The following is a 25,179-nucleotide window of genomic DNA, read 5'->3' as shown; positions in this document are numbered from 1 at the left end:
TTGGCCTCCCTCATAGTTGGCTATATAGCCTCTTCTAATTGGTATCGAAGAGTTTGTTTTGTTGGCATCCTTTATTCCTGTTCATGTACCATTAGATCTTATGTGCTTTGGCTTTAAACCTCTGATTTGTATCTTCTATTGTGTTGTTTAGTCCCTTCTCCTGTATACTTTCTATTTCTCATTCAGTTTTTCCCTAGTTTTCTTGCTTCTTAGCCACTTTTCTGCCATCTATTTTTGTTTACTCAAGTCAGATCTCATCACCATGATTTGTTTTCCAGGTGCCTTTTCCAAGGCAGTTGCTGTTTTGGTTTTTGTTGGGTTTTTGTTATTATTATTATTATTATTATTATTATTATTATTATTATTATTATTATTATTATTATTATTTTTCATGAGATAAACTGTTTTTTATATGGAACAAACCCACAGGGGCCACTGATTTGAAATTTAAGCTCCCATCTGAAAGAAGTTACAGAAAAAAGGAAATACAGTTCAGTTATTGGAGGAAAAAAACAAAATAAATAAGTATAGAAATATAAATTGGTAAACTATAAGGTAATCTATTTTAGGGTAGTAATACATTCCATCCTTACTTGAACTTTTGAGGTTCTAACAGCACAACATTCTCAGGGAGACTGTTCTATAGTCAACAGTGTGTGGAATAAAAGACCTCTGGAACTCTGAAGCTCAACAGTGAGGTACACTTACTGTATGTATGTTGGTGCTGATGTTCAGCAAATCAGGTTGTTCTTAGCAGGATAAAAGGATCAGGGATCAGTTGAAATAGCACAAGTTCTTTGCTAAAATATAAATTATGTCAAATTGACAAACAAGAGGACATCCATCAATGGTCCACGTCATAACTGCTATGTTAGGAAACAAGCCTAACACCATGAACCACAGGAGAACAGTATTATAACTTATAAAAAAGGAAGGACAAATACTATGTCTTGCTTACCTGTAAAATGGCAGAGTTTGGTGCATGATCAGCTGGATTATCTTGTTTAAATTCATACAATAGTTTTTCTCCCTTAGCTTCCACAACTATCAAGCCTCCATTCTGGAATCCATCTCCATGCATATTGCTTGCAATTCCCCACTCCTTTCCCTGGAAGAAGTCGAGCCTGTCAGTCTCAGGGGATTAATACATATAACAGTCATAGTATTCCTTATACAGTATAGAATACTTCTATAGAAAGTTGCATCATACAAAATTTGATAACTATAACAAAATAAGCAACTACTACAGATAAAGTTAATTTTAAGCATTATTAGAGGCTTGGCACAGCGATGATCAGATTTCATGAAAACAGAAACAACTTAATTAATAACAACAAAGTTGATAATACCTTCTTTATCACTGCTCTTGAAATTTTTGAAAAAAGTGCTGGAATCAGATTAAGAACTCCCATTCTTTTGAATTCTAAATCTTTGAAGCTCTTTTTGTCCACATCAATGTATAACTCTGAAAATTAAGAGGCAGAGATCATTAAAATTCCATGGCTAATTCAACACCCAAATCCCTGAAAAACTGCCCAATTCAGTACGTATAGTATAGGACGACCACCGGTCAGTTTACAGCAAACTAACATGCTACATAGAAGACAAGAAATACTGAAGAAATGTGTGTATATTCTTTGTACTGTCAGCAGGCTAAGTATCAATTCATAAAAGTACTATCTATCATGAATAAAAGATGACTGTAGTACAAAATTACTATACAAAAGAAAAAACTTTTCAGCAGCAAGATGAGCCTTTCCAAAGCTAACCAGCACTAAGATATCTAGGAGACAGCAGGCTAGTGTGGCATAACAACTTAAACAAATTTAGTTGGAGACCACATGTCCATTTTATGTTAACTCTTCTTACAGATGGAAAATAGAGCAAGGGGAGACACACATTTGACTATAGCATATAATAAGTGAAACAAAATGACTTTCCTGTTTTTTTTTCTTTTTAGTATGGGCCAGTAATCAGCTTGTCCTGAAATTAACTTAATTATATAGAAACTCTCACTTCATAGGAAACCCTTTTCTTCTGAGTACTAGCAAACCAATTTTAAGTGAATTACCAAATAGTGAACCATATGCAAAGGTCCACAATCTTGTTGGTCCCTCCAACATGACAAAATAATTAACTTTGCCCTACTATGTATAGTAAATAGTAACGTCAAATATAAAATGGGATTCATAAATGGTAACTTAAAAAATGGTTGCATATATACATATATCAATAATATCATTTTTACTTAAGGGGGCAGGAATGGTTTGGGGGCATAATCTTTAGATGACAGGGTAGTAGTGGCGCAGTTAATATATAAAATGCATAAAACAACTGATGCAAAAGGATGCGACATCACTCCTCCCTTCCACATTTTGAAGTCTTCTCCTATATTCAGCTTTTCTTGTTCCAGTTACTGCTGCCAGATATCTCTTCACATAATGATCATTCGACTTTGAGCATGTCTAAATAAAATTAAAGATATATTGGACTACCTTTTAACAAAAATGACTGTTCTACAATAAAAAGATGCTCATATTTACACCAAACCTTCAGCATAACTAAGGAAGAATTAATATATATTTTACCTAATTTCATTATAATTTACACAATTTTTTTTACAAAGATCAAGCCTTTATATGAGACACCCTTTATGCATAGAGACCAATAGTAGTCAAATTGATTTGTCCCAAATATTAGAAATTATGACATAAAACTTTGTTGCGTGAGAATTTAGATGCTTTCAAGTGAGCAAGATTCCTGTCATTTTCGATGCTCCACAAATTCCATGAATTTTTTGCATGCTACAAATAATTTTCATTAAACTCGGTAACTACTAAACAACTTTAAATGAAGCAGAACGTATGAATCAAGATCTTATGCCTGAGGCAGGATAGGTGCTTCTACTTTTCTATTCTTCATCTACATTATCTTAAAACCAAGTTAAATATTCTTTGTTAATACAAAGGAATGTAATTATTTGTTCACGATAATCACTCACATAATGTCTTGTGAAAAGGAACTGTGGGATAAATTCAATTCATATACCAAATTCACAATCAAATAGATTTACACACACAGCAAACAATCTGAGACCCCAAAAGGGTTATATAAGGTTACAACCATCAACAATGTAATAATGGGGTCCTCCTGCACTTTTTCTCAAGAGCAAAATTGCACAATATGGGGATAGTGAAATACAGTTTTATGTTATCGTGTTATCAGGAGTATGGCTTTCACAGAAAATTCAAAGGCAAAGGAAATTACAAATTTTTTTATCAATTTCTTTTTCATAGCTAACAAACCTGAGGTTTTAACAACAGGATAACTTTCCAAGTGCCAGCAGGTAACCGGTTAACACAATCTAAGATTGCAAAGCAAAGAATCTGTGAGATCTGGCAACTCCTGCCCATACGAGGTGATCGCTGGTCAGAGACCGCACACCGGATGTCGTGACGCTTCAGTCTTTTCCCCATCCCAGGACATATTATAAAAGAGAGAGAGGGGCGGCTAGAAGTGGGCAGTAAAACATTAAGACCTCAGGTCTGTTAGCTATGAAAAATACAAATTGATTAAAAAAGTGTCATTTGTTCATATGCGGAACAAACCTTCGTTCTTAACAATAGGATAGACTTATACTTGGTGGGAGGTACAAGTATCCTAAACCAGCGGGGAGTTAACCCACCTGACCACCCTTCCTAGAAGAATGAGTTCTAAAGATGGTGGCTCCATGCCCATGAGAAGCGAGATAAACTGATATCTAACAACTCAGCCATCTGGGTTGAAACACAAGGATATATGAGCAGATTTATTGCATCTAGGAAACCAATGAAAATTCTGACTGTTCATATAACAAACCATAAGGACACAGGGGTTTGTTAACACTCCTCACTCCCCCCTGCTAGAGAGAGAGGAGAATTCAATGAATAGAGGGTTTGATTATTTCAACAACATAAAGCAAAACAGTATGACTACCTTACTCACCAGTATCAGACCTGTCCAGCATATGACGTGTCTATTCCTCAACCCGCCCGTAGGAGGAAGAAAGGAACAAAGAGAAAGAAAGAGACCAACCAACTCACTCATTCTCTCTTCCACACAATCATCATAGGTAAGATACAAAGATGCCCCATGAAGGGCACTGGGTGAATTACACAACTTGTCGGGCAGCCACCACAAGACCCAAGAAAAACGTGTCCAAAGACATGTGGGCAACATCTCTTAGGTAAAAAGAAGTGAATGTAGATTGACATAACCAGGTACCAACATTCAAAATCCTATGAGGAGCAAAATTTTTCTTAAATACCAGAGAGCAACTTATACCTCTGACATCATGTGCTCTAGCATGCACAGACTCAAAGACTGAACCATCAAGAGACGAGTAAGTCTGCTTGATCGCCTCACGGATCCAGACAGAAATGGTGTTCTTGAAAACTGTGATGGTAATTGCTTCCTAGCAAAGAAAGATAAAGGAAAGGAGAACGCATTTTTGAGAAGTTCGGCGGCAAGGAGGCGTTAGCGCATTGTGTTGGAGGTGCCTGTTATCATGATGGTTCTAGAATCGGCAGGAGTGTTGTGGAACTCGTCGGGCGCCGTCGTGACGTGAGAAACGCCGCGATTTCTGATGCAATACCTCGTCTAGATTCATCTAAGAAGTTCCAGAAACCCCGGGAGTCTGTGACGTTCGCCATAGGCTCTGCCCCCAGAGTGCCGTATAAATACGACGGTCGTAGCAGCAGCAGCAGAGATCGTAAAAGAGAGATCACCAGTTAGTCACAGAGAGATATCCTCAGTAAGAGCCACAGATCAGATTATCAGTGAGAGATCAGCAGCAGCAGAGATCATCCAAGAGAGATAAGAGGAAAAAGGAACCAACGAAGGATCAGAAGAAGAGTTGGTTGGATACTGGTCTAGTCGCCTTCAGGAGTGTACGACCGTGTTATCTTGACGTCGAGCAGACTTCAGAGAAGAAAAGGGCCTGCTAGAGGTTTTGGGGAGTTCCTGCCTTACAAGTAGACTAGTTTCTGCAATACGGAGTCAAGAGGACGTCTGCAATCACCGTTTTCCTTTTGAGAAGCCATCGCCTCGAATTGCCAAATTGACTAGCAAGTATTTGAATTGCCTCACTGTTCCCCCAGTTCATGCAGTGTAAGATACTATCTTTTTATGTAAATAGGAGATACCATTCTGCATTTACAGTACCTATGTTAGTAAGCTTGTAAATAAACCTTTGTTGTGTTTGTGTTTCTTTCTATATTCGTATCTCCAGTTTCAACTGTTGGTGTTGAAATATTTTTTTTTTTTATTTCATATCGAACCTGAAGCGGACCTCTCTCAGAGGCTGTAACATTGTGGCGACCTTGCTTAGGCTATCAACACTTTAACAGTTTGAAACGGAGAATATAGAAAGAACCAGGATGAGTGAGATGGTGAAAGAGTTTACTGAGTCGGGTAGGCTACTAGGTCTAGAGGGGAATGATCTCCGTGAGTATGTTGAAAAGAAAGAAAGAGAAAAGTATGAGAGATGAAAGAGCGGCTGAGAGAGAGGAAAGAGCGGCTGAGAGAGAAGTAATGAAAATGCAGCAAGAGAAAGAGAGAGAAGCAATGATAATGCAGCAAGAGAAAGAGAGAGAAGCAATGAAAATGCAGCAAGAGAGAGAAGCAATGAAAATGCAGCAAGAGAGAGAAGCAATGAAAATGCAGCAAGAGAGAGAAATGTTGGTAATGCAGCAGGAAGAGAGAGAGAAAGAACGTATTATGCATGAGTTGGAAATTGCTTGGTTAAGGGAAAGTACTCGTAACAGTCGGAGAGGCGAGAACGAAAACGAAGCTGATACGTTAGGTATGAGTGCAGTGCTAAAATTAGTACCAAAGTTTGATGAGGAAGATGTTACAACTTATTTCATGTGTTTTGAGAAGTTAATGGAAAGAGTAGGTTCTCCTAAAGAAATGTGGACTTTATATTTGCAGTCAGTCTTGAGTGGTAGGGCACCTACTGTGTATAGTTGCATGTCTAAGGAGGAATGTGATAATTATGATATTGTGAAAGAAACTGTTCTTAGCGCGTATAGGTTAGTACCAGAGGCGTACCGTAAGAAATTTAAAAATTTAAGAAAGGATGAAAATATTACGTATGTAGAATACAGTAAGAAGTTAGATAGGCTGTTTTTTGATTGGTTAACTTCTGCTAAGGTTGAGGATTTTGATAGTTTGAAGAACTTAGTGTTGTTAGAAAACTTCACAGATAATGTATCCCCTGAGATTAAGCTTTATATAGAGGATAAGCGAGAAGTATCTTTTGCAGGAGCAACTAGGCTAGCTGACGAATATAGTCTAACTCATAATTTGAGTGTTAGTAAGAAACGAAATGATCATTCGTCTGGTAGAGTACAAAGCAGTAAAGGTTTCAGTCCTAGTAATAGCAATGCGAGTAAAAGTGACTATTCCTGTTATACATGCGGAAAACCTGGTCATACGTCTAAGGTTTGTAAGAGTAAAATGGTATCTAGTGGCTCAGAATTAATTTGTTTCCGATGTAATGGGAAAGGGCATTTAGCGAGAAATTGTACAGTAGAAAGGAAGGACGGTAAGAAACCAGTGTCTCTAGTTAACCTTTCGTCAAGTAGGAATGATGTGATGAGAGAAACTAGGAAAATTTTTGGTGAATTTCTGTCAGAAGGCGTAGTTTCCTCTCTTGGAGGAGTAGATTCGGGGGAAGTAGTCTTGCTTCGAGACACAGGGGCTGCTGTTTCACTGATTAGGAAAGAGAGTGTGCCGAACAGGGCAGAAATCAATATGGAAGAGAAAGTCATGTTAGGTGGATTTCCTAACACTTGTGTTCTTTGTCCTTTGTTGAAGTTGAATTTAGAAAGTCAGGTAGTGTCAGAAGTAAAACTTGCAGTTGTGGACAGTTTGCCCGTCGAAGGCATTGACATTATTGTCGGTAATGACTTACCTATTTCCAAGAATGTGAATGCTGTTGTGAGGAATATTCCAGTGCCTGAAATGGTAGTAACTAGGTCGGGTTTAGTTACAAACGTAGACTACGGTCATAATTTGTTTGTGGATTCGAACGAAAGTAAGTTCATGGATTCGAACGAAAGTAAGTTCGTGGATTCAAACGTGAGTAAGTTCGTGGATTCGAACATGAGTAAGTTTGTGGATTCGAACAAGAGTAAGTTCGTGGATTCGAACGAGAGTGAGTTCGTGGATTCAAACATGAGTAAGTTCGTGGATTCGAACGAGTGTGATAGAGGTAGCGAGGTTGATCTTGGCATGATTGTGGCTGAGAGACCGGACTCTATCGATGTTGACAGTGATAGCCAAACGGAAGGCATAGCTGTCGAGAGTAACGTAGTAAATGTACCAGTATCTAGCACTAGTTACGGTGATGAATTAGGCTCTAACATTTTGGATAAGGATGAGCTAGTCAAGTTGCAGAGAGAGGATGAGACACTAACCCGAATTTTTTAATGTGAGCTGGATGATGATCTCGATGGTGTGTAAGGAAACTTTTTGTGTAAAGGACGAAGTTTTGTGTCATGTTCGTCCTAAGTCAGGTAGTGAAGGGGGAATCACAGAAAAATTAGTAGTTCCTAGGAAGCTTCGTGAACTAGTTTTGAAGTTAGCACACGATGAGCTAGGACATTTGGGAGTAAATAAAACTTTCAAGTGTATTAGTAGGGCATACTTTTGGCCTAAAATGAAAAATGATGGAAAGAGGTATGTTTTAAGCTGTCATGAATATCAAATTGCCGGGAAACCGAAGCAAGTAATTACCAGAGTTCAGTTGTGTAATATGTATTCTTTCAGTAGGCGAATCTTTTGAAAATGTATTTATCAATATGGTCGGAACTTTGTCTAGAAGTATGGGTAGAGATGATTGCATAACTAATCTTGAGTATTATAAAAACAATCTAAGAGATATTTGGCAGCTAGCGGAGGAGAACGGAAGCGTTTGGCATTTAGCGAAAGAAAACGCGAGAGGAAGTCAAGGGGAAAGTAAAGGGAAACTTGATCTTAGAGCAAAAGAGAGAAGTTTGTTTGTAAGAGATAAAGTTTTAGTACTAGTACAGAAAGAAGATTCCGCTTTACCTTATAATTTCGAAGATCCTCTTTCAGTGTTAGAGGAGAGGGGAAATGCATATCATAGAATTAATGTGGGTAAGAGTAGAGCAAAGTCAGTGAATGTAAACTTGCTTCAGGATTATAGAGAACGACCCGTACCTTGGCCGCCGCCCGTGCCCTTGGTAATTGTGTCCCAGAAAGAGAAATTAGTTTTGAGAAAGACGCTAGAGGTGTCTTAGTCTTTCAAAGTTTTAAGCAGAGTTCAAAAAACGGAAAAAGTAAGAGAGAAGGATAATGCATTAGCTGGATAGCCTCTAGAGATTTCTCAGAATGAGTAGCCTAATAACCGTTTTCTGTTATCGCACGAGTGAGTGTGTGAGTGGAGAAGCGTGAGTGTTTGACTGGATTACAGCTTTATGCAGAATTGTTCCCTATTGTTTAATTCTTGCTTCTCTTTAAAAAAAAAAAAAAAAAAAAAAAAAAGAAAAAAAAAAAAAAAAAAAAAAAATCAGTTGATTTCATTTTTTTCTCTTTTGGGGGGGCGTGTGATGGTAATTGCTTCCTAGCAAAGAAAGATAAAGGAAAGGAGAACGCATTTTCGAGAAGTTCGGCGGCAAGGAGGCGTTAGCGCATTGTGTTGGAGGTGCCTGTTATCATGATGGTTCTAGAATCGGCAGGAGTGTTGTGGAACTCGTCGGGCGCCGCCGTGACGTGAGAAACGCCGCGATTTCTGATGCAATACCTCGTCTAGATTCATCTAAGAAGTTCCAGAAACCCCTGGAGTCTGTGACGTTCGCCGTAGGCTCCGCCACCAGAGTGCCGTATAAATACGACGGTCGTAGCAGCAGCAGCAGAGATCGTAAAAGAGAGATCACCAGTTAGTCACAGAGAGATATCCTCAGTAAGAGCCACAGATCAGATTATCAGTGAGAGATCAGCAGCAGCAGCAGAGATCATCCGAGAGAGATAAGAGGAAAAAGGAACTGACGAAGGATCAGAAGAGTTGGTTGGATACTGGTCTAGTCGCCTTCAGGAGTGTACGACCGTGTTATCTTGACGTCAAGCAGACTTCAGAGAAGAAAAGATCCTCCTAGAGGTTTTGGGGAGTTCCTGTCTTGTAAGTAGACTATTTTCTGCAATACGGAGTCAGGAGACGTCTGCAATCACCGTTTTCCTTTTGAGAAGCCATCGCCTCGAATTGCCAAATTGACTAGCAAGTATTTGAATTGCCTCACTGTTCCCCCAGTTCATGCCGTGTAAGATACTATCTTTTTATGTAAATAGGAGATACCATTCTGCATATACCTATGTTAGTAAGCTTGTAAATAAACCTTTGTTGTGTTAGTGTTTCTTTCTATATTCGTATCCCCAGTTTCAACTGTTGGTGTTGAATTTTTTATTTTTTTTTATTTCATATCGAACCTGAAGCGGACCTCTCTCAGAGGCCGTAACAGAAACCTGTTCTCTGGACTGACCAGTACTAACAAAAAGCCTACAACACCTAGGTCTTAGATGGTGAGTCCTTTTAAGATAGCAACTTAGGGCACTGACAGGACATAACAAGAGCTCTTGTGGGTCATTGTTTACAAAGTCATTCAAAGATGGAATGGGAAAAAGAAGCAAATCTATCGTCATGCACCAAGAGATTCTGGGTCTTTGCCAAGAATTCGGGACCAAGAGATTCTGGGTCTTTGCCAAGAATTCGGGACAAACTCAGTCACAGACCCCTCACCCATGGTATGTTTCACATCATAATTTAGGTCATGAAGCTCCCTAACCTTTTTTGAAGAAGTCAAGACAAACGGGGAAACTGTCTTCAGCGTCAAATCCCTGTATGATGATCGACGCAAGGGCTCGAATGGAGCTCAAACGAGATTTCTCAGGGTAAGCGAAACATCCCACACTGGAGGCTTGAGTTCCCTTGGAGAACAGGTCTGCTTGAAACCCCTGAACAACAAGGAGATCTCCCACGATGAAGAGATGTTCATGCCTTTCAGACATAACACCAAACCTAATGCTGTTCTGTAGCCCCTGAGAGTAGACAGAGAAAGGCCTTTTTCATCCCTGAGAAAGATACAAAAATCTGCTATATGCTGAACGGAGGTTTTGAGTGGAAAGAAACCTCGTCGATGACACCAATCACAGTAGACTGCCCATTTCCCCTGGTAAACTGCTGAAGAGGACTTCCTCCCTTATTGTCTAGAATTACCTCAGCTGCAAGCCTGTACACTACACATATGTACTGTACTTTACTAATGTGAATGCCAACATGAAAATTGACTTTAAAGTGAGGTATTTCAGACACTTGCCATAAATGTTCCTATGATTCCCACATAGTTGAGGACTTCATTAAAGATAATCTGCAGATGACCCAATTGACTTGGTATAAACCTACTGTGATTTGTCAATAGGGTGTGCAATTATTACCAATCTGCCAATTATAGCCATCACTGAAGCACCTCTAAGACTTGAACGTTTAACACACACGTAAATAAGTGAAAGAATTACATACTATATGAAGACCCTTCCAAATACTACCTGATTGGCAATCTATTCTTTTTGAGTCATAATGGTGTATTTAGGCTAACTCAAGACTAAGGAAGTAGTATCTGAATAACAAAGAATCTCAAGGTGGCTAAGGCAGCCAAAGTGCATGCCTTAATCCTTTCACTATGAGCCTGTTATCACCACTAGTGACAAGATCAGTGTCCTGCTAATTTCTGTTATTTAGTTTTAAAAAAAAAAAAAAAAAAAAAAAAAAAAACTTGGAATTCTGTAGAAAATGTGAATTTATTACAATATATATATAAAAAAAAGTTTCAGAACACCAATTTTTTACAAACTGAATCATCACTGGTCTTCCATTTGCAAATTGTATCATGTCTTCTCTGTTTATTCATACCACCTCCGGTGCTTAGCAAATCTCCTTCCTCCTCTGTCATTTCCTCTGATTCATGATATAAGGTAGATTTCTTTATAACTATGATATAAATCTTCATAATAAAATTTACTAAGTATTTGGATACTTATCTACTGTTAAAGAGACACCTTATCTTCTTGCAGATATCTTTAATAGTAGATAAGATTCATCCCAAATAAAACACATCAACAAATTCACAGCTGTTACTATCAGATCTATCTGATAGTTCAGGTTTACTACTACCATTCTCATTTCCGAATACAAGCCTCTGTACTACTTCATCACTGAGAGAAACCTTCCCCCTTCTATGACATTTTGATGGTTATTGAAGGTCTAGCCATTATTCTGTAGGCTGGAGAACAAATGATGTCTTTTGTCACTAGAATATAGACAAAAGCTCCTTTAAATGACAAGGAAAATATGTTATCTATTACAATTTGCCTAACAAGAACCAAAAGAATGATGACTGAAGAGATAAGTCCTATACAGTGAAAGGGTTAAGATGTCTAAGAATTGCAGTGTCATTGGTATTTCAAGCTACCCAATCTAGTATAGGAGGCAAACAGTATGCTGAAAAGTCAAATTCAAAAGAGTACGAGTTAACATTCATTTGGATGTTTTGATCATTATTACTAAATAATCTACTCTTTCCATCTATAGCAGGTTCCTGCTTGCTTTATATTTACCTGAAAGTGCAATTAAAGACTATGATCTACTAATAAGCATAACTTAAAAAAAAATTCTCTTAAAATGTATTATATCACACTAGTAATAATGCATATTTAAGTGAGCAGAGGGGTGCTTCTAAATGAAACTGTTCAACATTAAAGGAAATGACATTCTTCACAGTTAGTATATGCAAAATACTAAAATAACTATGATGAGACAAACCTCCTTCAAAGAATTTCCCCTCTATAAATTCTTCAACTCCCAGTTCTTCTAAACCAATGCCAATTAGTCTGACATTGGCCTCAGAAAGTTGTGGCATAAGGAGACTCACTCCTTGGATGCCACTCGGCAGTAAAGTCACCCAAAACGTCGCATGAAGAAAATAACACATCGTTGCTCAGCCCAAAAAGAGTCCATTCTGACTTCCTGGAATAGATAAAAATGGATAAATTTCATCACTGCATACACATTTCTACAGAAAAATTCTCAATATTTATTTTCATCTACTACATTTTGAATAAACTTTACCATGTATTATAAGTAAAGTTATGAAAAAAAAATTTTACAAAAATTACCAAGTACTGAAATTTTGCATAGCAAAATGATTTGGAATTTATCATAATTTGTCTCTCCTAAATTTGCCTTCTGTTACCAATCAAACATAGTTAGCTACATACAACTGATTATGTAAATTATTAGGACATTTTTTAGGTTTACTTAATCTGATAAGGAAAGTGAACTATGTATACATACTGTTGTAATTACAACTGTCATTGATTAGGTTAGGAAATATTCCACCAATTTAGTTAAGAAATATTTAAGCAATACAAGATTCTTAAGTTATTTTAATATTTCTTGTAAATAAATAATTTTAAGATCTAAGCATATACAGGAGCCTTAAGTTCAATTAGTTTTATTTCTTACTATGAGGTGCTTCATCCACATACATCCTAGCTAACTCCCAAGAGTTCTGAGGTTTGTGTGGATGTAAGCTGAAGAAACAGATAAGGCCACCAAGCAAATAATGTCTAATATTTCTAGGCTCCAAGGATGGTAAATCAATTTCTCCCAAAGTTACAAACATCTGTGGATGAATAATGACAACTGCTGCAAATTTTCCTATGAACTACAGTACTTAGAGAACAAGTTGATGATACCAGAAATATTCAGAGTTTACTGCCGAAATAGAAGAGCAAGTAAATGCAAGTGCAGAAATGGTGGTCACTGGGAGCTACTTGATGTAAACGACCTAGTGTTAACTGCAGAGCATGAGACGGTGGTGAAATGTTTAAAAGATAGAATAGTGAAAACTGGTCTGAAAAGGACTGAAAATCACTATAAGCTTATGGTGACAGGTAAAGAAGCAGAATGAAAACTAAAATTAAGAAATTAGCTATGTAGTTGTTGTGGGAAAAACGTGAAGATGAACCCTGACCTGATTAACAAATGTAGAAGATGGCATCACAACAGGTGCACAGCATTATAAAGCATACATAAAATAATGATTAAGATGCATTACAAGAGCACACTGGAGAATGAGAAGGGAACTGTGAATCCTGCAGCAATAGATAGGTATGTATATTTTGGAGTGGTAAACAAAGTTATTTCCATTACCTTGGGGAAAATGGACTATGAAGCAGTTGTTGTGAAAGTAGTAAGAAACAGAGCAGCTGAGATGACATGAATTTGAGAGAGATAGCTAGGTTGCTGGTAAAAAAAAGACCCATTAGTAGACACAGCAAAGCCATTTGATGGGTCAAAAGTCCAGTAACACTCTATGCAACAGTAACATGAGTACTGACAGGGAAAAATAGAGATTTGCCTTGGATCCTAATGTTTAATGTTCACACAACAATACAATGTAAAAATCATATTATAAATGAGGAATTGATGAAGATGTAATATCAAAAGGTTTGCAAAAGGACTAAGATCTAAACAACTGAGATGATTTGGACATGAGATGAGAAGGTAACAGGACTTGAAGGAAGACCAAGGTAATCATGGAAAATGGGAGAGATGAAGACCTAGACCTGAAGGGAGTTCAAGCAGAAACAGTACAGAACACAGGTATGGACAGAATTCATTTTATACATATAAATTCATAAAAAGAAATACTAATGTAAAAATATTTATGAAGATGATGACGAAAAGATCAAAACTGTTTTTATGTCCTAATTTCAGCTTAGCGATATCACAAGGGCACTCATAAGTTCCTTGGAGTGATGTACATTTCTGCTCATGTGTGTACTGACCCAAAGTTATTTCAACTTATCAAATAAAATCAATGTAAGAATAATGATGGCAAAGGAAAATTCAATTTCAAATGTCCCTTTTTTAAAACCAGGTCAATTTCAAAATATGGGTTTTTAAGTATCATTTTAACTCTAAACAGTCACCAGTGGCTTGTTTTTATCCTTATTATCTACATGTATCACAATAACCGATTCACTCATTTCACGTTTACAGAAAATATCAAATGAACCGGAAAGGTTCTACCAAATTTTTGGTAATAGAAATAGAGACAAAACTTGTAGTTTTCTGTTAAAGGAAACTATACTGAGATGGCTATTTGTCTAACTGTCCGAACCATTTCTACCTGCCCTCAGATCTTAAAAACTACTGCAGCTACAGGGCTGCATATTGGTATGTCGATCATCTAACCTCAAATCATCAAACATACCAAATTGCAGCCCTCTAACCTTAGTCATTTCCATTTTATTTAAGGTTAATGTTAGCCATGATTATGAGTCTAGCACTTCTATAAGTGCCAACAACACAAGCCACCACTGGGTCATGGCTGAAGGTTTCATGGGCCATAGCTGAGAGTTTCATACAGCATCATCCACGATACAGAAAACTTCCTTAAGTACCTGTGTCTGTGTCTGTGTGTGTGTGTGTGTGTGTGTGTGTGTATGAGGTTTTAGCTCTGCATGAAGATACTTCCACCTTCCATTCTTGAACACATGGCAAGGAGTAAGTTTAAGAAACAATACGGCCTTTGGTTTTGAAAAGTACAGTTATTTACAACCAAACAGTTAAGGTTATTTGAATTTTTTAGTCTTAGATCCAAAGACTTCTTGATATGTTTAACATGACATTCCCTTTCAAACTGATACAAAATAAACCAATGCACGGATATTTACAGACTAACACTTATATTATATAGACTGTACTGAGCCCCAGACTTTTTCTAATTTAACTGAAAACATGATGGTGTCACAGCCTCAAAGCTCCCAATCAGAATTTTGTTATTTCTGTATTGTGGCCACCCAGAGCAGTACTGAACTTTTTTTTTTTTTTAAAGCAATGCTGAAACTTGACTGACTGTTCTGTCTTTACCATACTTTAACTAATCACACATCTGCAATTAAAAATGTAATTTTTAAAAACATGCATGTTCAGCAAAACTGGTTTTATTCAACTTATGGCTACCGCAGTGTTCTGCCTGGAGATATCATTGTATATTAGTGCAAGCTGCATGAATTTTTATTTGTAGGTCTTACACTGTGCCTTCCATAATCAAGAAAACCCCTGCATTGTCGTTTAAACTGACAAATGTAATTTTGGGAGAAGGAAATATGGAGATATGCCTCTAAATATATGGATGTTCTGTGGTACTGAGACGGTTTGTAAGGTCCATTTGTGTCTCTTGTGGACCTGTTACCTTGTAAAAGTGATGTAATGACCTGAATGCATTGGTTCAAAGTACCCGGTATTAGAATACTGAGCTTCTTTGGCTCAGACGGAGTGGACATAGCATCCTGGTAAACAGCTGAAGTATTTCTGCCAATATGTCTAAGTTTATTTTCATCAGAAAGTTACCAGAAGGTCAGTTCCCTTCTTCAATTTCTTATCACTACCAGTTACCTTTAAGTTGGACATACAGGAATCTGATATGTTTGATCTCAAATCTGATCACTGGGATTCTGAATAAGGTAAGGATAACAGGTACAACCATAAATGATTTGTCAAGATATTTTTGAAGTATGTATTATACAGTGGTACCTCGAGATACGAAAGGCTCAATTTACGAAAAACTCGAGATACGAAAGCCAATACGAAAAATCAACGGCTCTACATACGCAAAAAGTTTTTTTTCAAGATATGAAAGGTTTCTGTAAAGTCCGAGATTCGCCCGAACCACCAATAACAATTTTGAAACTCGCGCGCCGCCAAACTTAGTAGACTCGCCACCATCCTCCTGCTCTCCCATTGGTTCCTGATGCTAGTCGCGGCCATGAGATCCTTCTCTCCTATTGGCCAACGTCCCTCCCATCATGCATCTATGTACGTGGTGGTGTTCCTCGGCCACTCGGTACCAGCATTGTTATAGTATGCACGCGGTATTCGTTTCGGGATCGTCAACTGTTTCTGAATCTACTAGTCAGAGTTGACATTGTGATGGTGTTTGTGTCATGTGTATTTAAAAAAAAAATTTCTCATATCTTTTCACAGAAAATGGAAAAAGAAGAGCACCTCTTGAGTGACGACATATATGATGTGATTGACCAAGATCTCTTTCGTTGGATAAGTGACCAAGATCTCTTTCGTTGGATAAGCGACCAAGATCTCTCACATGGGATAAGTGATCAAGGTCCTCTCTCATGGGATAACTGGAAACTTTGCAAGGTGGTAGAATCTCCACTCCCTTGCTGAACAGAGGGTGTTGACCAATCATTTACAACATGCATACCAGTATAATCAAGGCACTTCAGTTTATGTTGAAGGTCAGCAGCCGAACATTCAGTACCCAAATCAGTTGCAGAGAGAGCATTTGGTTGAACAGGGTTTTGATGGACACCAGGGCCAACAGAGTCATGAGGTGCAACAATTAGTAGATAATTATCAAGACGGGCAGCCGTTAATGAACACTACGCGTTTATAGAAAAAAGACACCCCAAAAAGGCTCACACAGGTCGTATGCTTGCGCAGTTCGATGACGTTTGCCTGAGTCATTTCAGGAACATTGTGAAAAGTAGGCAGAAGCAATCTTCCTTGGATCGTTATTTTTAAAGAGGCCTTTAGCATTAGCAGGAGTAAGCAAAAAGGAAGAACCAAGTGATAAAAAAAACAGAAGTTGAAAGTGGTGATGAAGTTGAAATTCGGTAAAAAAAAAAAAAAAAAAAAAAATACCTAGTAAAGTAAAAAAAAAGTAAAAAAAAAAAAAAAAAAGTTAAAAATCAAAAGAAAAAAAAAAAAAACGGCAGAAATTAAGGATGTTCTAGCCGCTTTTCATAAAGTGCAATCGTTTGTCCTCCTCCTCCTCTGCCGCCACTTTCGGAGATAGCCTCACTCGAAAGGTAAGCTTCCACATTTTACGTACAGTATTTCTTGTATACCATGTACACTAATACACTTTATTTACAAGTTATTTTGCATTTTGTTATTAATTTAGGTATTGAATTGTCCAAATTGTTGTAGTATTTTATTGTTTATAGGTCAATTTAGCTTTATTATGAAATTTACTGGGTGTTTTTGGAGGGCTTGGAACGGATTAGCCATTTTACATGTAAAATGTTGGTCCAAGATACGAAAACCTCATAATACGAAGGGCGCCTCGGAACGGATTAATTTCGTATCTCAAGGTACAACTGTATATGTATTTCTCACATTTTGCATGCCACAATCAAAACACCACTTCCCACTGTAGACTCCCATTACTGTTAGTCTTGGAGAGGGAAAGGGTTCTATTGGAGAAAGAAAGGGTTCTATCTCTAAAACTACCAATTTCAACTAGATATAATAGTCAGACACATTCAAAATGCGCATTTTCGTATTAAGTTGCTTACCTTGTTATGAGTGTAATTCACTGATGATAAAGGAAATATATTGCAGGTAAATATAACAGGTCTAAAATACCACTTCAAAGGTAACATAGCATTAGGGGGTGGTGGTTAACTAGGTTACTCATTGTTCACCCACTTAACCTTCATAAAAGTAGGCTAAGGGTTACATGATATTCAAAATGTATTGAGCTTAACATAACCTCTCCAAGGAAAGCCATATCTTTAACATCAAACAACAATCCGGTAGAAATTTTTTTTAAAAAGTTTACTACCGAGGGTCACTGAACGATATTGTACTCCAGTAGAGTTATAGGATGAAGGGTTCAATAAGGATAGAGCATCCTTGGAGAGGCTATGTTAAGTTCAATACATTTTAGGTATCATGTAACCCTTAGCCTACTTTTATGAACGTTAAGTTGGTGAATGATGGGTAACCAGTAACCACACCCCCTAAGGTTAGGTTACCTTTGAAGTGGTATTTTACACCTGTTATATTTACCTGCAATATATTTCCTTTATCATCAGTGAAATACACTCATAAGAAGGTAAGCAACTTGATACGAAAACTTGTTTCAATACCCTAGACATCTATTTTTTGTTTTTTTTCTTTACCAAAACATTGTTTTTCCTCTTAGGTCACTCATGAATATTTGATGGAACTCTGAATATGGAAATATATAAAAATTATTGTGTATCCCTATGGTTTTTTGCCTAAATAACATTGCCCTTCTCTTATATAAGCAGCTCTAGAAATACATAAGGCTGTATTTGCCAATTCTAACAGGCAGGCTATCCTAAAATAATTATGAAGTAGTACATGAATGCCTAACCAAATTTTTTTCATAGAAGATTGTCTTGTACTATTCAGTTTATTATTTACCATTATTGCTGGCGGTAAACATTTTTTGTATATCCCCTACTCCTATATCTACTATTTATGAGGTAGACCCCTGTGGAAGCCAAAGTTTTGGGAGGGAAGAAGTAACTATTGAACTGCACCGACAAAAATGGCAAAATTGCATAATTTATTTGATAAAGTGAAAAAAAAAATACATGACTCATGGATGTGAAACCAGTAGTCATCTCCCCAAAAATATGTAAGTGTGATGTGGCACGGGTAATTACATGGTTTCCAACCAAGTAGAAAGGAGGCTCAAGCACCAAATTTGCAACCTAAAAAGGCATATATCAAGAGTGCAATACATGAATGCAAACCATAACCTATGGCATCAGATTCTAATTAGGTCTATCCAGTGATCCCTAGATCCATCAACAACATTTACCTTAAATGTTTTCAATTATTTTACTATGAAGATTAGTAACACTGTAAGTAAAAATACAAATATACACTCGTCAACATTACTTTGCATTTTCAAAAATTGTACTTCAAGGAAACGATAGTTAAACAAACACAAACTCAAATTTTTACGAATATTTTCTGATGTGCAGTGGTCATATATTAAGCATTTATTCTAAATTTGGCATTCATGAATAACACATTTCAATCATTCTTGGATGAAGTTTGATTAGATAAGTTTAGGAAAAATACTGCCATTTGGTTACTTGTATTATTGAATTCAGTACTACCACGACTTATGTACGTACTATATATGTGGGCTCATCACAAATTCAAATAATTTCTATAGGACTACAATGGCCCATTCTAGTGTTGGGATGCCTAACCTAACGCTTTAAGGACCACGCCCCTTCGATTAGGTAACTAGCTAGGTACCAGTTTAAATGCAAAATTGGTGCTGTTTAGTACCAGCACCCAGGGAATGAAGCTAAACCAAAAATAAATGACAGTAAATATAATAATAAGCATACACAGAAGTCGCGGTATTAGGCTAGGTAGTAGTTTTCATGTTTTCAGAGGAATCTAAAAGAACCTTCTTGCAGTGTTAGCAGTTTAAGTAGGTATAGGTAGATCTACCAATAGCTATATGACCAGGGTTATCTATCTCCAACATAAGGTGGCGGACCTCCGCGGCTTGACTATGCAATGCTTAAGCCTGGGATACCAGGTAGCTACTAGCTATACTATAGTACTAGGTAGTCAAAGCTTACGATACTTTAATTCAACAGTGATCATGACAATTTGGCTACCTAGCTAGGTAGTAGTAGCTAGATAAATCATGCACAGGACCGGCTCTAAGTTACTAAATAAACGCAAAATTACTGACAGACTGATAGCGAAAGTATGTAAACATATTTTCGAATACCGCGGTAAGTTACAAAAAAGAAAAAACACCAACTTCCTCCGTTTGCTATCACACAATTATAGTAGTAGTACTAGGTAGGTATCTTAGGTATGCACTAAAACTAACCTCTTTGGTGTCTGCTTTCTTGACAATATTTTCTGCGATCTTTTCAAGGCTCGACATTGTTCTTCGGGAGTTATCACCGTCGTATGTCTCGCACCCACTAAGCTGTGCAATGGCACTGGCACTGGCACCGCACATCGTCTGTGTGCGAGGAATTAGTTGTTTACATAATGTATTCGGCCTTACAGTATTGCCAGAACCGTCGGTCTTCTCTCCGATTTCGGTAGAAATCTGGCCACCTTAATGCCAGAAAGCAACCTTGGCTGATATAACATGCTATCTCCATTGTATAATAAAGGAAACATGCTATCTTTATCTTAGGAATGGATGGAACAGGGTATCTCCAGTTTAAAAACAAATGAAATGTGGCGTCTTCTTTTTGCTCGATTTTGTACTGGCATAAAACTCTCTCAATCCATGAACGACAAACGTATTTGTTAAATGCCAAATATTCACGCTAAATCCAGAGTAAAGGCATGGAAAAATCACTAACGACTCTGACTAATTACTTCCTTTTAAAGTACACCAATTTTCTAAGTGAAGATAGAAATGACGCAGTTGTCCGAGTGAAGGTTTCGGCACTTCCTGCATTATATTGATTAAACCTAGCTTCAGACACAGATATTTGGGACTTAAGACTAACCCCTGGAAAATTTATTCTACACTTCCCAGAAACAGTTATTGTATGCAAGAATAAACAAACAATGACTGCTGTTGACGGTCAAAGTCAGCATCCCACCGGAAGACCGCAAATTTGTTTCAGTGGCTCATTTTTGTCTGTGTGAGGTTTCATGTTTGTGTGAGAAGTGCCACAAGACAACAGATCAATGCCCTTATCGAGAAGAGAGAGAGAGAGAGAGAGAGAGAGAGATGAGAGAGAGAAGAGAGAGAGAGACGAGAGAGAGAGAGAGAGAGAGAGAGAGAGAGGGCGTACCCCCGAAGGACGTGACATTTTAAGACAGAAACAGAAATACGAGGCGATTCGATAGCTGGCGGTAGAGGAAAAGGAGCGGTAAATGGATTAGGGCAATCAACAAACAATTGCTGGATCTTGGTTCCCTGCTCTCACATTAAATGCCACTGCGGAGACACTATAAAGCATTTAGAGCTAAGTGCAGGAAATAATATATCATATTTCTACAAATGTGCCATTGCTATTTTTCTCTGGTTTGTCCATTAGCAACTGACTGCTTTTATGTATAACTTCAAATATTGGTCTTCCTTGTTGTGAAAAAATATTTTTTTTATTCTTTCATCTAATTTATTAACTCGAACAGGGCATTTCATTTATTTTTCTACGTAGTAACCCATTTCTTATTCCTCAATATAACGTCATGAATGTCACCACTCCCAACCTTTTCCCCGTGAAAGTAGCATTTATGTCTGGTATTAAGTCTTACTCATTATGACAATGAGATCTCTAGGTTTCTTAATTTCTCTTCTTCCATCCTTCATTCATCTTTTTGACTTATCACAGCTACTTCTTGCTGACTGCAACAGGGAAGCATTAACGATTGTAGTGTGTGTGTGTATATATATATATATATATATATATATATATATATATATATATATATATATATATACGCTGCATGTTTCAAAGTTATTAGTCGCATTGCTCCAAAAACTGGAACCAGTACATTGTTCCCTCTTTTCTTTCTGCTCTCCATTTGGAAGTAAAAGTGAATTTTGTTTTTCAGGCCACTTAATCCGTTCGTTAATGAATGGCTCTTAGGGTTCGATTCCTCTAATAGCCCTTGACCAGCATTCCATATTTATTCATTCTAGTCTGTATTTTTCTGTTTCCGTTTTAGGTATTTCATTTGCATCTGAACATTCTATGGTTTGGCTTAGGTGACGTGGTGACCGCTGCCAGATGGAACTGAATTTTACTCAGCCGTGAAAGTAAAGGAAGTAGTTTAAAGAATCACTTAAAAGGGCTTTAGTGATATTACTTACGTCCACGCTGCACTATGCTTTTCCATATAGCTTGCATTTATATGGACACGTAAAATCATAGGAGACAATTAGTTTTAGACTCTAGTCCATACATAGATTTTTATACACTCATATCTATATATATATAGGTATATATATATATATATATATATATATATATATATATATATATATAAATATATATATTATATATATATATATATATATATATATATATATACTACTATATACATCTTTTTGTTTATCTGTCTTGTTAAAATGGATTTGGATAAGCATTGTACTATTTCTTTGCTTGTGCAACAACATTCCGAGCCACATAGAGGAGGAAGATTATTTGATAGCATCATCTGATTTGCTTCTTTCTTAAATGGGAGAATAAATGAAAAGGCAAATATGGCCTCCTCTAAAGACATGAGAATATGAAGGAGAACAAAGTGGCCTAGAGTATCTGGGTCTGGATACCATTAATACTTGGTGCACGAAGTAGTCAAAGATCTGTGTCTGAACACCATTAATATTTGTTAACCCAAATTGCCAAGTATCTGGTTATTACACTTACCATTTGCACTTGCTAGTACAAGAGACCCTTATATTCCTGGGTCTGGGACACCCTTTGTACTTAGGGCACACTTTGTTCAAGTACCTGGTTATTACTTACCTCACTACAGCCAGACATCTGACCCTTCATCACAAATACTAAACGACTGAATACTCTAAAGGTAAGAGTGAGCCCTTATATAACTGAACAGTCAAGAAAACAATCAGTCTAAGTTCATTAAAATAGGTGTGAGGTAATCTTAATTAAAGGGCATCTCTCCTGCAATTTCAAATCTAAGTATTTCCCTGATTCTGTTTTATATGTGGGAAACGTCACAATTATCACTCTATATTTCTACCTAAACAAAACCAAATATAATACTTAATACTGGGGTTATAATAAAATAATCATATAAATTTTAAATACAAAAATTTATTTCTAAATTCAAAATTTATAAGTGAAATTCCCAATCTCAGGGAAATTGTTATTACTTGAAAACACAAGTTTAATTAATTCTTGAATTAATTATTAAGCAAAATTAAATCAAAGTTTGTCAAGAAAATTAATTAAATTAAATCATAAAGCAATAATTAAATTTGAAATTATATTTAATTAAATACAAATTAATTTGCACGGGTTAGATTCAAACAATTACATAATAGAATATTATTCAAATTAATTAAACAAAATAAAGAAAATGCAAAAACATAATGCACAATATGAAAACAATTAAAGCATTGACAGTACAAACATTAAGCATATAGAATTGGATATGTCAAAAGAACAAAGCAAAAGATAAATGTGTTTAAAAATGATAAAACCTCGAAGTGCACTTCAAAACATTTGAAAAATACCTTATACACAGTTGCAACTCCAATCAAAAGGCCTGTTACAATTTCAACCTCTTCACTATTTTCGTGGGCGCCTTCACAAAACTAACAGAAATAATACTATGTTCAGATTCCACAAACAACACATATTTTACTAAGAATTATGAGTGACCAGCTCGTTACGTTAAGTTACTGAAACAGCCTTGCAACCGAGCGAGCGAGAGAGAGAGAGATTTTGAGAGAGAGAGAGAGAGACTTGAGAGCAATGTTAAACTCTCTAACGCATGCCGCTACGTCTCAAAAGCGAATGAAAGTTTTATATGCATAACTATGCGTATCAGGGGAATAGCGTGTAGTTGAGTGTACACGTCCGAGACGAAAACATATTACGTCATCTCTAAAGGGGTATCTAGACATATGCGTTCGCATATGTCTAGGAATAAGACTCCCTTGTTCCGTTACAGGCCCAATCGGGACGATAAAAAATTAGCTTAACTCATCTATTTTCAAGGGGTTGAATAACAGCAAGTTCTGCTCGGACAAAGCAGTCTCTCTCTAAGTTCTCAAAGGACTCGATGTGACCCTGGAGGTCTTATGCACGTGTTTGCGCCAATAAAGAAATCAGCTTAACTAAGACATTCTCAAAGTGTGAATACAACCCTCTTCACCGAGGCTCACATATAAGGACTTACTCTCTGTCTTACGTTACTTCAAAATAAAAAGTGGGATTACTTAGCACATGTTATCTTTAAATTTGGGGGTCTGAACACAAAAAACATACATTTCATAACATGATACACAGGTTCTGAGGTGAATTAATCATATTACCACAATTATAATTGCAATACAAAACTTACACTATAATATATATATATATATATATATATATATATATATATATATATATATATATATATATATATATATAATAGATATATATATATATATATTCAATAATTACGCCACAGTGGATTTCTTCGCCATTTTAGTGACTATTGCTATTGTGAGATTTTTATGAATTGTTAAGTATCATATCATGAAGAAGTAAATATCATTTGTTATGTACAAAGCAGATGACTCTTTCAAGTGCGTATGACGAAGACATACTTAACGTAAGACACTAAAGGCAATAGATCAATATATTGCTTTGTGACAGAAAATTAAAAGAAAGGTCCATGATAGCTCTGTGAGTCTGTGGGATCGTAGTCCACTCATCCTCTATATGGGTCACTTGTTCAACCCCCGCTCACGACTCACGTCTTCACTGACGACAAACATGACCTCACCACCCCTGGGAGCTAGGAATGGGACCTTGTGGGTGACCCATATGTCTGCCTACTGAGTCATCAGCCGCCAATGTTTGGTTACCCCTGTTCCTGCCGTTGGTGTGTATGCTCTGTGTTTGGGACATTGCGTGACGGTGTAAGAATCTGTCGCTCACGAGTGACCAATGAAAGTGAATGAAAATTATTTATACTAACATGAGCAATTAACGCAACTGGATCGTAAATCAAGGATAATTAACGTAATCTAGAAATGTTATAATTAACCTTAAAAAATCTGCAAATGAAGCTGAATAAATCCTCATTTGAGGGTGCGTTTGATTTTTAAAATAATCTTGAGTAACCTACATCTAGTAACAAAACAAAAGAGGCTGTACTCTAGTGCCTGTGAGTTTCTCAGTCTTCGTTTTTATGTGCTGTTCCATTGCACAAGCTTTATTTTTTTTATGGAACATAAAGACATTAAAGAGATCCCTTGTTCGCCAGAATTGATCTCGGAGTCAGTTATGTCCCATCTGTGGATGTCCGTCACTAATGAATACTCTCCTTTGCTAAACCTACATCCAGTGTGCACAATCTTACCAAGCCTCTTGCATTAGGAACTTGTAGCTAATCTGTCAAGTTGTAGAGACAATCATAAATCGTTTGGGGACTCGCGATTCTGGAATGAGGGTACATGAACATGGTGCATATATCTCTGAGTGAACGAAAAAAAAACTATCACTTTTATGGACGATATCTGCCAAGCGTTGGTTTGACTCTTATGGGAGAATGTTACAGAGTATCGTCTTCTTAGAAAAGTG

General features: G+C 36.9%; 1 protein-coding gene across 1 annotated transcript; it reads right to left on the bottom strand.

The window, feature by feature from the left end:
• Positions 1-928: 928 nt before the first annotated feature.
• On the bottom strand, positions 929-19,957 carry LOC135220960 (prostamide/prostaglandin F synthase-like). The gene is made up of 4 exons (XM_064258630.1): positions 19,770-19,957; positions 11,879-12,082; positions 1,350-1,465; positions 929-1,108 (listed from the first exon to the last, which is right to left on the bottom strand). The coding sequence occupies exons 2-4, from the start codon at positions 12,045-12,047 to the stop codon at positions 944-946; spliced, it is 450 nt and encodes a 149-aa protein (XP_064114700.1). The 5' UTR covers positions 12,048-12,082; positions 19,770-19,957; the 3' UTR covers positions 929-943.
• Between the last annotated feature and the right edge of the window lie 5,222 nt (positions 19,958-25,179).

Source organism: Macrobrachium nipponense, chromosome 20 (genome assembly GCF_015104395.2).
Source record: "Macrobrachium nipponense isolate FS-2020 chromosome 20, ASM1510439v2, whole genome shotgun sequence".
In the NCBI taxonomy this organism is placed as follows: Eukaryota; Metazoa; Arthropoda; class Malacostraca; order Decapoda; family Palaemonidae; genus Macrobrachium; species Macrobrachium nipponense.
Note: the sequence above shows the minus strand (reverse complement) of the source record. Positions and strands in the feature narration are given on the sequence as shown.